Source organism: Pelobates fuscus, chromosome 13, assembly GCF_036172605.1.
Source record: "Pelobates fuscus isolate aPelFus1 chromosome 13, aPelFus1.pri, whole genome shotgun sequence".
Lineage (NCBI taxonomy): Eukaryota > Metazoa > Chordata > Amphibia > Anura > Pelobatidae > Pelobates > Pelobates fuscus.
This window is the reverse complement of record NC_086329.1, coordinates 15,786,469-15,800,826: the sequence shown is the minus strand read 5'-3', so window position 1 is coordinate 15,800,826 and position 14,358 is coordinate 15,786,469. Positions and strand designations below refer to the sequence as shown.

Genomic DNA, 14,358 nt, shown 5'->3' with positions numbered 1-14,358 from the left:
CCTGCAGACCATGTAAACCCCTTGATGTAGCTATCCGTTCAGTTCTGAATAATTTGTAATTGTTTGGAATAAGAAACACTAAATTGGATGTAATATTTCGGTTTGTATTGAAGATTTAGCTTGTGTAGGAGCACACCGCCTGAATGGCAGATACAGTGACTTTGCTGTAATGAAGGATTGATTATTGCACAGAAGGCAGGACAAGAGACCGTTATGCCAAGAGACACTGAACTTATGTCAATAAATGTACAAAGAAAGTCTTTAAAACACAGCAGCATGAATCGGATTATTTTTCATGATTCTGCAGTTGTCGATTGAACTGTAACGTTCTCCAAACCCTTTGCAATGGGGAGCGATCTTTGATATCACAGCTACATGAGCGTAAAAGGTTTGGAGATATGATGTTTAATTATTGCTTCTGAACTTTAAAAGGGATACGCCAAACACCATAACCACTACAATATGTTGTAGTAGTTACGGTACTAGGATGCAAACCCTGTAAGTTTACCTATCAAATTCACACCTTTTTCATTTTTTTCTGCTAATTGTCCAGTATGCATACTCCTCCCCATGTCCCTCTGCTGTAATTTGCAAAACTGATATTTCCCATCCAAAATACATCAGCCTCCCAAGCAAAAATCTTATAAATATAAATCTTATATATAATCTAATTAATGAATTTGCATTACAATTAAGAATACTGAAGTGATGTAGTCTAAGTATAAACCATCAACGAGAAAGACATATATATATATATATATATATATAGAAACACAGGAGTTGGCAGCTAATCAGATACTCCTACTCGTTATTTAACATTTACAATTTTTAGAAGTAACAGAAAATATCTCTATTTAGACACCTATTTTGCTGGGAGAACATTTTTGTCAAAAGCATAAAATGTAACATTCTCAAGGTAGGCATGCAATCAACAGCTTCAAAATCATGTGTTAAATATATATCAAATAATATATTCAATTACCCTTTTTTTATTATTATTATTATTATTATTATTATTATTATTATTTATATAGCGCCAACAAATTATTTTAAACTAATATGAAAAATTTCAAAATAAAGGTTCATCGGATGTTAAAAATATACAACAAAACTGTAGTATTATTTAATAATTGTATTTATAAATAGGTACTTTAAGAGCCGTAACATTCGATACAGAAGTAAAACATCCATGAGTACCATTCGGATTTGAAAAACAAATTGTTTATTTCAGAATAATGTTCCTTAATATGTAAGCAAAATATACATACATGTATTAAAGCCTTCGATAATACAGTTTATACAGAATAATAGTACACGCAAGCATATGGCTTCCTTATTCAATTAATAATTTGCTTTGGAAGAAAAAAAGTCTGTATAATATTTCTGTGATGGCATGAGTCATTAGAATATAATAGATGCAGCATTTTTATAGAGAATACACAAATAATTATAGCTGTACGAAAAGCCTTGTTTATATAGTTTTCCCAAGCACACGTGCTTTGGTTGCAATGCTTTAATTTAATTTATAATACACTAGGTATATAGTGATTGGAGCAGATATCAAACCTAACACACGGCTGAAACTTTGAGTGCAAACAGAGGAATAAGGCTACTTCTCCATTGTCTCAGAGTTCTTTTGGTAAATTTGATAACATACTATTACCAGCCAGAAACACGTATTGGAAGATAAGAGATCCAAAAAATATATCAAGGAGGTGGTGAGATACAAGCACAATTTTCTTTATGCAAATATTTTTAGTATAGCATTTTGGTCACTTATATTTTTATAAATGAAGCATCCCCAAGCAGGGCAAATCGAAGATCGGAGGAGAGGCAAAAAAATTAACCAGAGGTGTCTGTTGATGAAGAAAGAGTACCACCCATGGAGTTGTAAAGATGGTGGCGCTGGAATGGAGGTGAGATGAGTATATTTTGGTATTTCACTTTGAATAGATGATGTTGTTTTGAGAAATATGATGTATTTAATGTATACATGGGCAATTTAAGGTAAGTGGAGTTTAACATTAAAAGTTTACTTTAAGGAATCAGTTTCAAACTGCTGACACTTCAGGTAATCAAAACATATCTACCCCTGCACCTCCTATCGTATCTATTAACCTCAACTCTCATCTGACACATTGTTGTCTTGATTTCCTTTAGCCCAGTTCCTTCAAGATTGCAAGCTTATTTGAGCAAGGTCTTCTTCGCCTTATGTCTGACAACATTATTTTTTGTTTGCTAGTAATTACTTCTTGTTAATTAACTGTATAATTGTAAAGCATAGTCTTGGCACTATGTCTTTATCACTCTGCTAGTAATAAAATTAATAGATGAGCACAAATTGCTATTTCACTTGGCTGAGATTTATGGACGTCACAGCCAACCACACCTTATAAGATAGTCCTTAATTCTTTCGTAGCCTCTAACCCAGGGATAGGCAACCTTCAGCACTCCAGACGTTGTGGACTACATCCCCCATAATGCTTTTACACCCATAATGCTGGCAAAGCATCATTGGAGGTGTAGTCCAAAACATCTGGAGTGCCGAAGGTTGCCTATGCCTTCTCTAACCCAAGCCCCCCTAGCGCTAAGCCAATCCTAAAGAAATCCCTTTCAATTATGTCTTTGTGTGCATTTTTTTTGTGCTGCATTTTCGTTACTTCACCTTAATTCTCAGGAACAATTAGACGGTCACACATTAAGGCGCACATTAACAATATTTTTACAATAGCAGCTTAATGCCTAGAAGTTAAATATTCTGCTAATAAAACATTCAATTTCTAAGATTAAAATCTTTAATAATGAAATAAAGTAGGCACATAATCATGAAAATATCATTAACATCAGAGCAAGCACATAAACGAAGCACAAGTGGTGGAAAGTGTATTATTTTGCCCACTAGTTCAACTGTAAGTGGCTTGCACAGTGCTCTTTTATCCGGTACATATCACTATGTGGAAATTACATTGCCAATAGCATTTGAAAGATAACATTTGTTCATATGAGTCTTTAGATATTTTGCTGTTTTAAAGACATGTAACATTATACTTGCCTTGGAATTTTACCCCGCATTGAGCTGAGCAATCCTCAAACCTAAGGAGTGATTAAGTTTTGTTAGCACGTTACATTTTTACCTTTAAAATTTTAAAAGGGATACTGCAGAAAATATAATCCTGTTTGACGTTTACAATGTGTACATTTGATGGATTAAATAGATGCTATATTTAAACAGATCATTGCTAGAATATATTGATGTTTTTCTTTTCCAGGTAGTTAATGTGCTGACATTATACGGACATGAAAGATACATTTCACTGCAGTCCAGTGGCGCACTAAGGAGAAAGATGGGAAGTGGGCCACCACCAAGGGCACAGACAGCAGCAGGGTGCACAGAGTAGCCTCCTCCAACCACATGTTTGTTGGGCAGCACATGGTTGACTTCTGCTCTGCCATTGTGCGGTGGGTGCTTTCTGGCCTCCTGGGATCAGCTTGCACTGAAAATCAGTACAGATAGACTGATCCTAGCAGCACGTTACTGGACACTAGGGACAAGGTTCTGCTCCAATTCTACCAGTCAAGGTAAGTAGAGGAATGCTGCATGGATACATTACAGGGAGTATTATTGCTGTGGAGCTCTTTTATACACTCAGACACACCAACAATATGGAGCTTGTAGAAAACAGGGACGGGCACGGGGGGGGGGGGGGTTTGGCCCAAAATAGAGATTGTCTCTCCCATATAGAGACACGTGTGAGGAATGTGTCTGTAAATGAATCAGTTTGTGTGTATATATGAGTTTCTGTGCCCCAGGTGCCATGTATCCAAGGTATGTCTCTACTGCAGTCATCTTCCATTCAAGACACAGTTGAAGTTTACATTTTTCAGGAAAGCAACAAATTCTTACAGTAGTAAAAGGTAAAAAAATAAGATTTGAGATACAACGGGAAGTAAAAATGGAACTTACTGTAAAACAAAAATTAGGCTCGAAATATTATAAGAAATATATCACATACATATTTTCTGACCATTTATTGATCATACACCAAAAAATTAAAGTAGAAATTGCATGACATCAGCTTGTACTATAATTAACTCACTGCATATTATCAGAGTTCTAAAACATTCTGTAAATCTATACATATCTATCTAAATTATACTGATGAGCAAGATACTTGACTGCATTTTACCTATACCTAGCGGCCATTTGTGTCTATGGGTCATTTTCTCGCACTTCGATGGAATAAAGATTTTTACATCACTAATGTTTTCTACTATATTACATGTTTTGTATCCCAGCAATTTGACACTATATAGAGCTGTTTAAATGGGTTTTTTTTTCACCAGGAGATATAAACCGTAACATCACTGAAAGCACTGTGCAGTCATAAACGTATAACTTAAGGCTAAACCATACTACTTACACAAAATATGATTATACACTATGATCACAGAATCCCTTTATGTTATTCATGCAAAAAGTAATCTGCACTTCATCTGTTGGTACCACTTACACTAAAATTACTGGAGGATATCTTGCTCTACTGAAACATGGTAATGGGCTATCGATAAACTCTGGCATTTGATGTATGTACAGCATAAGCACAGGTGACTCACAAAAGTGATCCGGCAGCAGTAATGCACTAGTTATCTTGGATTTGCAAGTAATTTTATTTTTAATATTTACATGTGTGGTCACAGGAGTTTAAGGACTATTTGAAATGAGATATACAGCAAGAATTTCTTCCAAAGTATGGTCCTTTGTGTATTCCGACGAGTTCTTGTGTATGCTGAAGACCAGCCAGAGCAATTTAATATGTTTTTCCATGTGTGAAGCATGATTGACAGTGATACAAGTTATAGTCCACTGCTTCTTGAAACCTTCAGTCCCCTTCAACCCAAAGCCTTCCTAACTAAACACTCCCTAAGCTCCCTAACTACTCCTAAACCTAAATTGCAGGTCCACAGCTATACCTGTGCCATGTTAACAACAGATGCAACATTGTATCCGGTGCTGGCATAATGCCCATTTTTGTTAAATTGTACTATAATGTTGCAAAGTTTCTTAATGTCACCAACTTTTCAAATTCAACATTTTAAGGTCAACTTTTTTAAAGTGATTCCTATATTATATGGTTGAAATATTTCCAGGGGCTACAAATCAGTATGCTGCTCCTAATGCATTTTTAATTTCAAATATACAAATAGCTTATTTAAAAATAAGTCCTTCCCAGGTTATTTTCTTATTCACTTGGATGCGTCTCGTATCACATTGCTAAATGCATCAGTACTTTATAAATAAATGTCATATACATGAGGTTGATTTACATTCCCTACAGAACATTCAAGTGTACTTTTTGTGACACATTTCAGTTACTATCAATGTGAACATCACCATGTGTACCTTGCAACGTTGGCTTTGCAGTACAGCAAGATTACATGTATCAATTCAATATACAGTACATTATCATAATGGGTTATGTACTTAAATATAGATATGGCACATAAAATACAGCAAATTTAAAGTGCAATATAATATATAACACAACTTGTTAAATAACGCACAGCCAATAACATCTAAATCTGTTAATCAGATGCGGATTTGCAATGTTATACAGTTATATAAGTAAGTGCCAACCTCAGGCTAATAAGTGTCATACATTCAAATGTCTTCAAAAATGTATATTTGATTCTCTTGTCATACATTACTCTGTAGTTAACCAGTAATCATTTTAAAACTGCGGTGGAAAAAAGGCACTCTCTCCTGCGCTAAATCAGCAACCAATCAGTAATCAATAAGTAACATGCTTGGATTTTTACAGATTCAGGGCTAGAGAGAGGAGTGTACGTGTAGATATGTACGCTATACTACAAGAATGGCTACCCTCAGCCTTGCAAAAACATCACTAAATCGAAAAATTTACCATTTTATTTTAAGACGTAAAAAAATATTTAAATATATCTGCATTGATTACATAATACCTTACTTAATACATAGCAGTTTATTATCGTATGAATAAATATCTATTTTATTGTATAAATAATTATATTATGTGTTAGCATGCATTACCTTGTAGGGTAGGAAATAGGCCTTTTACCTATTTAAGTACTAGTTACATTTTTGGCTAGATTATTTCTGTCAACATACAGCATCACAATATGCCTGCTCGAGGGGTTTATTAAGGAAAAAAAATAGCATGCGTTTTAATGTTTCTTGCATACTGGCAAGCTCCGATATGTTGTCGTATAGTGTAAGGAAATCTGACAAATTAACAACAAAACATTATGGCTTACTGACTAGTATCAAATCATGCCATTTCTCTCCCCTTCCATTGAGCTGTGAGAAGATGACTTTCCAATCAAGTGCTCTTTTTCTTGAATCAGGCTGTCCAGCAGGTCCTCCTGCCTATAATTGTGGTACACCTTAAGGAACGTTAGTATTGTGATACCGAACCAAGTAAGCCAGGCTGCCCAAAGACCAAACTGAAAAATAGATTGAGAGAACAATTGAGAATATTGTTACTCTGTATATTCCAAGGAAACTTTCAATAAGGCAATAGTGAATAAAAACAACAAGGAGAAAATTATTGGCACACGTCGAAGGAGCACGGTCACATTAAATCACACATAATGGTTATCTTAACCGCCTAATTTTTTGCACATATTTCATTAGACTTGCCTAGATATTCAAAATATTATTCACCAATAGTCTAAACAACTGTTATTTATAATTTTTACATACACCACATAATGAAGTCCAAAAAAAAAAAAATGTGGTACTTAACAGTAGAATATGAATGATGGAAATTTAATCTAGACCAATATAGTAATATTGTGCTTTTAAGCCACCAGCTCTGCAGAACTGACGTATACATTTTATAATCTGTGATACAATAGTTTTGATTAAAAAAAAATAGATGTGCCCAGGCATACATAATACAAGATAGGCCCTTACCTGCATGTATGTACCCATTTTAAATAGCCCATAATTTGGATGAATGTGAATATCATCATTTATCTTTCTAGATAAAGTTCATCAGAGGCAGAAAAAAACATGCTTTCGTTTACTGTTAAAGTTTTGAAACTAAAACTGTTCAGATGGTAATTATAAATAATGTAGCTATGTTTTAGGTTGTTGAAATGGTAAATTTCAAATAATCAAATTGTCTTCCTCCTGTTTTCAATATGTTTCTCTCATAAAAAAAAAACAAAATAAAAAACACCGAAATGAAACTAATACAGTTTACAATTCAGAAACATTGGGCAGTAAAGTCAAATTATGATTTTGAAGTTTACAACCCTTTTAACATTTCCTTTCTCATATCAGTATAATTGTTTTTGAGAATGACTTCTAATTTAAAGTGAACAGATTCATGATTTGTGGTCATTTATCTCTCTACTGACCTCTCAATCACCATTTAACTTCTCATTTTTTGTTAATCTATTCTATGTCCATTATATAATATCTATGAGCTGGGTAGTTCAAGACAGTTAAAGACATTCCAGATATAGATAACTCCAGCCAGCGCACTGCAGAGCGGTCAACAGCTATCATGAAACTATACTTCAGGGAATCTCTGGTAAAATGGCAGACTTATGGACATTTTTAAGACATGCGGTTGTTCACTTGTGTGTACTTTCTCCTTAATGTCCATATCATGAAGGAGGGATTTTATCACCCTTTCCTCATCATAAGTAAAATGAACGACCATTTAACTGGAGAAATCAAAGTCATTTGAAAAGAGTAGTGTAACAAAGTGCTATTCTCAAAGGATAACTTTGGAAACCCATGAATGGGGCTCATGGAAAATCAATGGTGTGTCCTTTACGCTTCCCATTTGCATTTAAATTGTGTAAATGGGATGTAGCTTCAAACAATATTTCACAAGGTCAGAATCCTCGCCTATCAATCACTTTTAAAGGACAAATGTAACAATCTATATATTTCAAGTACATTTAATATCACACATGATGTCTGTATTTATGGATATTCAACAAGGTTTTAGACGTAAACTGATAAAGATGTTCGAATTATAGAAACGTTGAACAGGATGATGAACGTTAACACGGTTATCACTATATAATAAACAAAATCACGTGAACAAGATTTACCTGTGCAATGGCAAACTGATCATAGAAAGATGAATTTTCCAAATTAAGTTTCAGATCTTTAGCCTGTAGCTCTTCACAGCTTGGAATATATATAAAAAAACAACATTATTAAGATTGCAGTTGCCAAAACCTTGGGCAGCAAAGATTTTGCATGTTCTATTTTCAACTTTCATATTTCACTGACTGATATGACACACACACACACGACCTACACTTCCGTATGTTATTGCATCCTAATTATTTCTAAATGCTTATTTGAGGAGTCGGACAATTCTTATTCCAAAAAAATAAACTAAATAAATCAATTGATAAGGTACCCGGGAGAATTCCAACAACACCGTGCTGGAAACATTAAGGGACACTCTAGGCACCCAGACCACTTCTGCTCATTGGAGTGGTCTGGGTGCCAACTCCCACTACCCTTAACCCTGCAAATGTAATTATTGCAGTTTTTTATAAACTGCAATAATTACATTGCAGGGTTAACTCCACCTCTAGTGGCTGTCTATTAGACAGCCACTAGAGGTCACTTCCTGGGTTCTAGCACAGGAAACCTGTGCTAGAGCGTCGCTGGACATCCTCACGCTGTGTGAGGACCTCCAGCGTCGCTCAAAACCCTATAGGAAAGCATTGAAATTATTTTTCAATGCTTTCCTATGGGGAGACGTAATGAGCATGCGCGGCATTGCCGCGCATGCGCATTAGGTCCCCTCGGCCGGTGGGCGAGATCAGTCTCGGCCACTGGCCGACGCAATGAAGAGGAGGAGTGTCGCGGAGGCGGAGACAGCGACGAGGGACATCGCCGCTGCCTCAGGTAAGTCACTGAAGGGCTTTTCACCCCTTCAGTAACCGGGGATTGGGGGGTGGGAGGGAGAGGGACCCTCCAGTGCCAGGAAAACGGATCGTTTTCCTGGCACTGGAGTTTCCCTTTAATGACTGGTCAGTTTCCACTGTGATTTATATTTATAATTTAATAATTACATTTAGGTGATAAATATATAAATATAGTTATTTTTTACTTTTTTTCTCTCCACTGCTTACTTCTTAACACCTGTAATCCAAATGGCACAAAAATGCACCTATTAATGTAGTGCAAAATATCTACATAATATTTATATGAAGTATATATTTTGTTCAGAACATGGATTGGCCCTTTTCAAGCCATTTTATTTACCCTGAATCCTTTTTTCTCCAGAACAATTATATGGCCAAAATTCGTAAAAAAATAAAAATGTCACAAGGATGAATCCCGAATTAACTGAACCAATTATTATTTATATTTTTTCAGACGAAATAACATATTCTGACATGCACAAGTCTAATATGTGTATATATGCACGTATACAAACACACACATTATTTGTATTATAGAGCAGAAAATAACAATTGGTTAGTGCAATTTAGTTTTGACTATGTAGCGATTTTGGAGTTTGGAGTTCTATACCAGTTAAGCAGATCTGGCATTAACCCTTCCCACGCTGGAGAGAGAAATAGTCTACTAACCTGTTAGGCATAGTTCCTTTCTCTGTGATTGCTTCACACCACATGTTAAATCCAACACTGACTATGGTGCTTGCAATAAAGATGACAAATACTACGAAGGAACTGATCAGCAGATTCACAAAGGCATAAAAGAATGAGCTGCAACAAAATAAAAAAACAATAGAACTAATTAGAACCTAGACGAGTACATACAACAAAGTTCAATGGTCTCCAATGACAATTTCTGTAATTAATACCACCAAGGAAAAGTGAGAGGACCTGAGATTATTCTTCAATCTCATTATCGTTGTCACTTAAATTGTGTTTTTTTGTTTGTTTTTTTAAATGACATTTTTAATCATAAATTATAAACTGACTGGCAACTATTCTACACATCACACAATCATTAACAATCAATCTGATGAATGCAACGTGATTTGAGTGGTTTAACTTCTATTTCATTTTGGGGGTTGTTTTTTATTATAAGACGCAGCTTATCGTGGAGGACTTTTACATCTTTAAGAGGACTTCTTTAATATATGTATATCCTTTAGAGACATCATTTAAAAGGAGAGCACTCAAATTCCACTTAGTGTGCATTGAGAGAGAGAACAAATTTAAATGTAATGCATTCTCCACGATAACAAGAGATACAAAAACAGAGAGAATTATTAACTGCGCAGACTGAAGTTCATCTTCCAACACAAATTATTATAATTTTTTAACGGACATAAGCATGTGGGTCATGCCATATTGAGAAGTGAGTAAAACATTTAGAGGGGATAAAAAAAATAAAGATTTTCCTGCCTGGGACCTCATATGTCAAAACAAAATCAATATAAAGTTATTTAAAGCTCTTACAAGAATGGGATTAGTAAAAAATGAGTAAAGACATTACAATATAATCATTACAAATATAATCAGACATTACAAATATAATCAAAGGAAGCAAAGAGGTCATGGGGAAAGGGTGAAACGAAAGACTAAAGGCCAAGGAAATATGTAGAATATAATGGAAATACATTTGATATACTCAAGGAAACTGCCGGGAAAAATGTATTAATTTATCGTTTATACAATTTCAACAAAAAAACATCCTGTTATCCAAATAGGTTCTAAAGAGGTCAACTAGACGCAATGATACGAGGCACCACTGGTCATATATCAGTAATAGGTGGTGCTAAATTTGGCAATTCCCACAAACACGGTTTCCAATGGACACCCCAAACCTGGACCTATTTCTTGCACAAAGTTCATAGTAAAAAAATGTTTAACTTTATTTGAATGCTTGAACTTTTCCAATGTACACGACAACAAGAGAAATCAAGAGGAAGTGAGTGTAAATATGACTTTGAAATTTGATCAGCTATCCAAAAACCTCTGCTCCAAATTTCTCAAAGAAATCCACATTATGTGACTTATGCATGCACACTGTGGGCACGAGTAGCAAATCCTTTCATTCAAATAAATTCATTGGCGATTACCAATGGCTTACAGTAGGCTGTTCTGATGTTTTATTTCAGCTTGCTCCATTTATAATCAGTGTGAGAACATATTGAAATTTTTTATTTATATATTATTTTTTGCATATATTATATATATATATAAAATCTGATCTGTGACATGAAGGGATTTATTTACTGAACACTAAATTGTGCCAAATTGAAATCTGAATAGCAATATTTATGTAAAAACTGATTTTGGGGGAGAAATCTTCTAGTCATATATAGTCACAGCTTGGACTATAGTAGCCTATAATTTACAATCTGGTTAACAGTTCACCCAAAAATGTTGTGTAGTCAATAAACCTCAATAAGGTGAGAAGGAAATTGTTTAACACAACGGTGGTCAAAGGCAGAGCTGAAGATGTCATAGAACTACACTGTCCATAATACTTTGCTAGCCTTATTGTTAGCATAGCATAATAAAAGTTATAAGTTCCCACCACTCTTGGTTTACCTCTAGTTTGAGATAAAAGAATGTGTAAGATATTGCTTAAGTCTGTACACAACTGTTCAGGTACACAAACCCTTAACCCCTTAAGGACACATGACGTTAATATTACGGCATGATTCCCTTTTATTCCAGAAGTTGTGTCCTTAAGGGGTTAAAGGGTCTAAGCTCACCCTGACATCTACTCTATTCTGCCAGGGGGTATCGCTAGGTGTTAATCAGTCCTAATATGTAGATGTACACCCCTTTGACTGAAATGTATCAGTCAGCACCAAGGCCAGCTCAGTGCTGAATCTCTGACTGTATTGCAGTCAGATTACTTATGCAAGTTAGTATCATTACCATTTAGAATAAATTATAAAATATATCAATAATATTATTATAAGTGAATCAGACACTGATCTCCAAGAGTTTGTATTGCCTAATATAAAATAATGAACTCTTGCAGATAAATAAAATGTCACTTGTTTTAAATGGGTTAAAATTATACATGGAATTTATTTAAGCCGGAATAGAAATTCTACACAAGCTGTAACTTTTAGAAAAATAAGGAATGCCCCTGTAATATGGGTCACTTGGCAATTATGTTTACACATATAGGAATTAATTTTCCAACACTACAACAGTAGTTACCTCTCCTATAAATTGGTAGGGTTGGTAAGTATATGATGCGTGTATAATGCACCTGGATTTATAATGTAAAATGAGGGACTGTCTATGCAGCGGGAGTGTTTGTAGGTATGGGATGTGCATATAATGCACCTGGATATAGAATGTAAAATGAAGGACTGTTTCTATACATTGGGATTGTTGGTAGGTATGGGATGGGTAGTTAATGCACTAGGATATAGAATGTAAAATAAGGGACTGTGTCTATACATTGGGAGTGTTCGTAGGTTTGGGATGTGTATTTAATGCACTAGGATATAGACTGTAAAATGAGGGACTGTATCTATACATCGGGAGTGTTGGTAGTTATGTAATATAGATCACCTGTAAATGGAATGTAAAATGATGGGTTATTTCTATACATTGGGAGTGTTGGTAGGTATGTGATCTAATGCATGTGGATATAGAATGTAAAATGGGGGGCTGTTTCTATACATTGGGGTGATGGTAGGTATGTGACATACAATGTATCAGGTGATATGTGACATACAATGTAAAAGTGGAGCAGGCTCTATGTAGCAATGTATCAAGGTAGCAGGTGACTCAATGTAACAGCAGGTGATATGTTACAATGTATCTCTGTATCAGGTGACATACAATGCATCTCTGTAGTATGTGACAGGTGACTCACAGTGTATAAGCAGGTGATATGCTACAATGTATCTCTATAGCAGGCTCTATGTATCAATGTATTGACAGGTGACAGGTGGCATACAATGTCTCACTGTAGCAGGTGATATGCCATACACTGTATCACTGTAGCAGGTGACTCACAATGTATCAGGAGCCGTGATATGTTACAATGTATCAAGCAGGATAGCTATGTCATTGTAGCAGGTGACGTACAATGTATCACTGTAGCAGGTGATATGCCATACAAAGTATCACTTTAGCACGTGACTCACAATGTATCAGCAGGTGATATGTTACAATGTATCAAGTAGGATCTCTATGTCATTGTAGCAGGTGACATACAATGTATTACTGTAGCAGATGATGGGTGACATAAGTGTATCAGGTGATAGGTGACATAATGTATCAGCAGGTGATATGCCATACAATGTATCACTGTAACAGGCTCTATGTATCAATGTATCACTTCAGTAAACTCTGTATCATAGTAACTGGTGATATTTTGTATCACTGTAACAGACTCTATGTATCATAGTAACTGGCGATATTTTGTATCACTGTAACAGACTCTATGTATCATAGTAACTGGCGATATTTTGTATCACTGTAGCAGGCTCTATGTATCATAGTAACTGGTGATATTTTGTATCACTGTAGCAGGCTCTATGTATCATAGTAACTGGTGATATTTTGTATCACTGTAGCAGGCTCTATGTATCATAGTAACTGGCGATATTTTGTATCACTGTAGCCGGTGATATGTTACTATGTATCACTGTGATACTCACTCCTCATGGCCCTTGCACAGGTAGAAGACGCTCCTCCAAGCCTGCACCGCGCAGACCAGCAGGGAGAGCAGGCCGGTGAACACGCTGAACCTGCAGGCTGACTCCGGCCCCCACTCCTCCACCGCGAAGTGCTCCCTCTCCTGAGTGGCGTTCACACTGAGCCACACTCCCTGGGTGAAGAGCAGGCAGTTCCCGTGGAAGTCGGTGCTGTTCTCGGAGAGGGGAATCACGGCGATAAAGCTGAAGAGGAAGGCCAGGAAATAGAGCACGCACTGGGCGAAGAGGAAATTGTTCATCGCCATTCTCCCAGGGCTGGGGAGGCGGCAGGGAGGCTGCGCAGAGACCCACGCCTGCAGGAGGGGAGTCCCATCACCCTCAGCCAGCCTCCCGCTGTAGGAGGGGAGGCCCATCACCCTCAGCCAGCCTGCCACTCTGTGCAATCAGCGGGAGAGGTGGGGGGGTACAAGGGACCGTTGGCTGAGCTTTCTATCCCCTTTTCTGTTTTGTAAACTACATTTCCCGTGATGCTCAGATAGCCTGGAGGCTGGCAGAGCATCAAGGGAAATGCAGTTCACAGAGGTGGAGTGCCAGCCAAGATCAGCGATCAGTAGGTCAGGCTGTCACCCAGCAAGAGGGGCTTGAGCAGCCAAGGCCTGGAGTTCAGCACCATGGACAGCTCAGTGCTGAATAAATATAGGAAATCAATGCTATATAATGCTGTGGG

General features: G+C 36.4%; 1 protein-coding gene across 1 annotated transcript; it reads right to left on the bottom strand.

The window, feature by feature from the left end:
* Nucleotides 1-5,990: 5,990 nt before the first annotated feature.
* On the bottom strand, nucleotides 5,991-14,158 carry TMEM179 (transmembrane protein 179). Its single transcript, XM_063439488.1, has 4 exons — nucleotides 13,635-14,158; nucleotides 9,613-9,750; nucleotides 8,110-8,188; nucleotides 5,991-6,480 (listed from the first exon to the last, which is right to left on the bottom strand). The coding sequence occupies exons 1-4, from the start codon at nucleotides 14,042-14,044 to the stop codon at nucleotides 6,301-6,303; spliced, it is 807 nt and encodes a 268-aa protein (XP_063295558.1). The 5' UTR covers nucleotides 14,045-14,158; the 3' UTR covers nucleotides 5,991-6,300.
* Nucleotides 14,159-14,358: the final 200 nt, after the last annotated feature.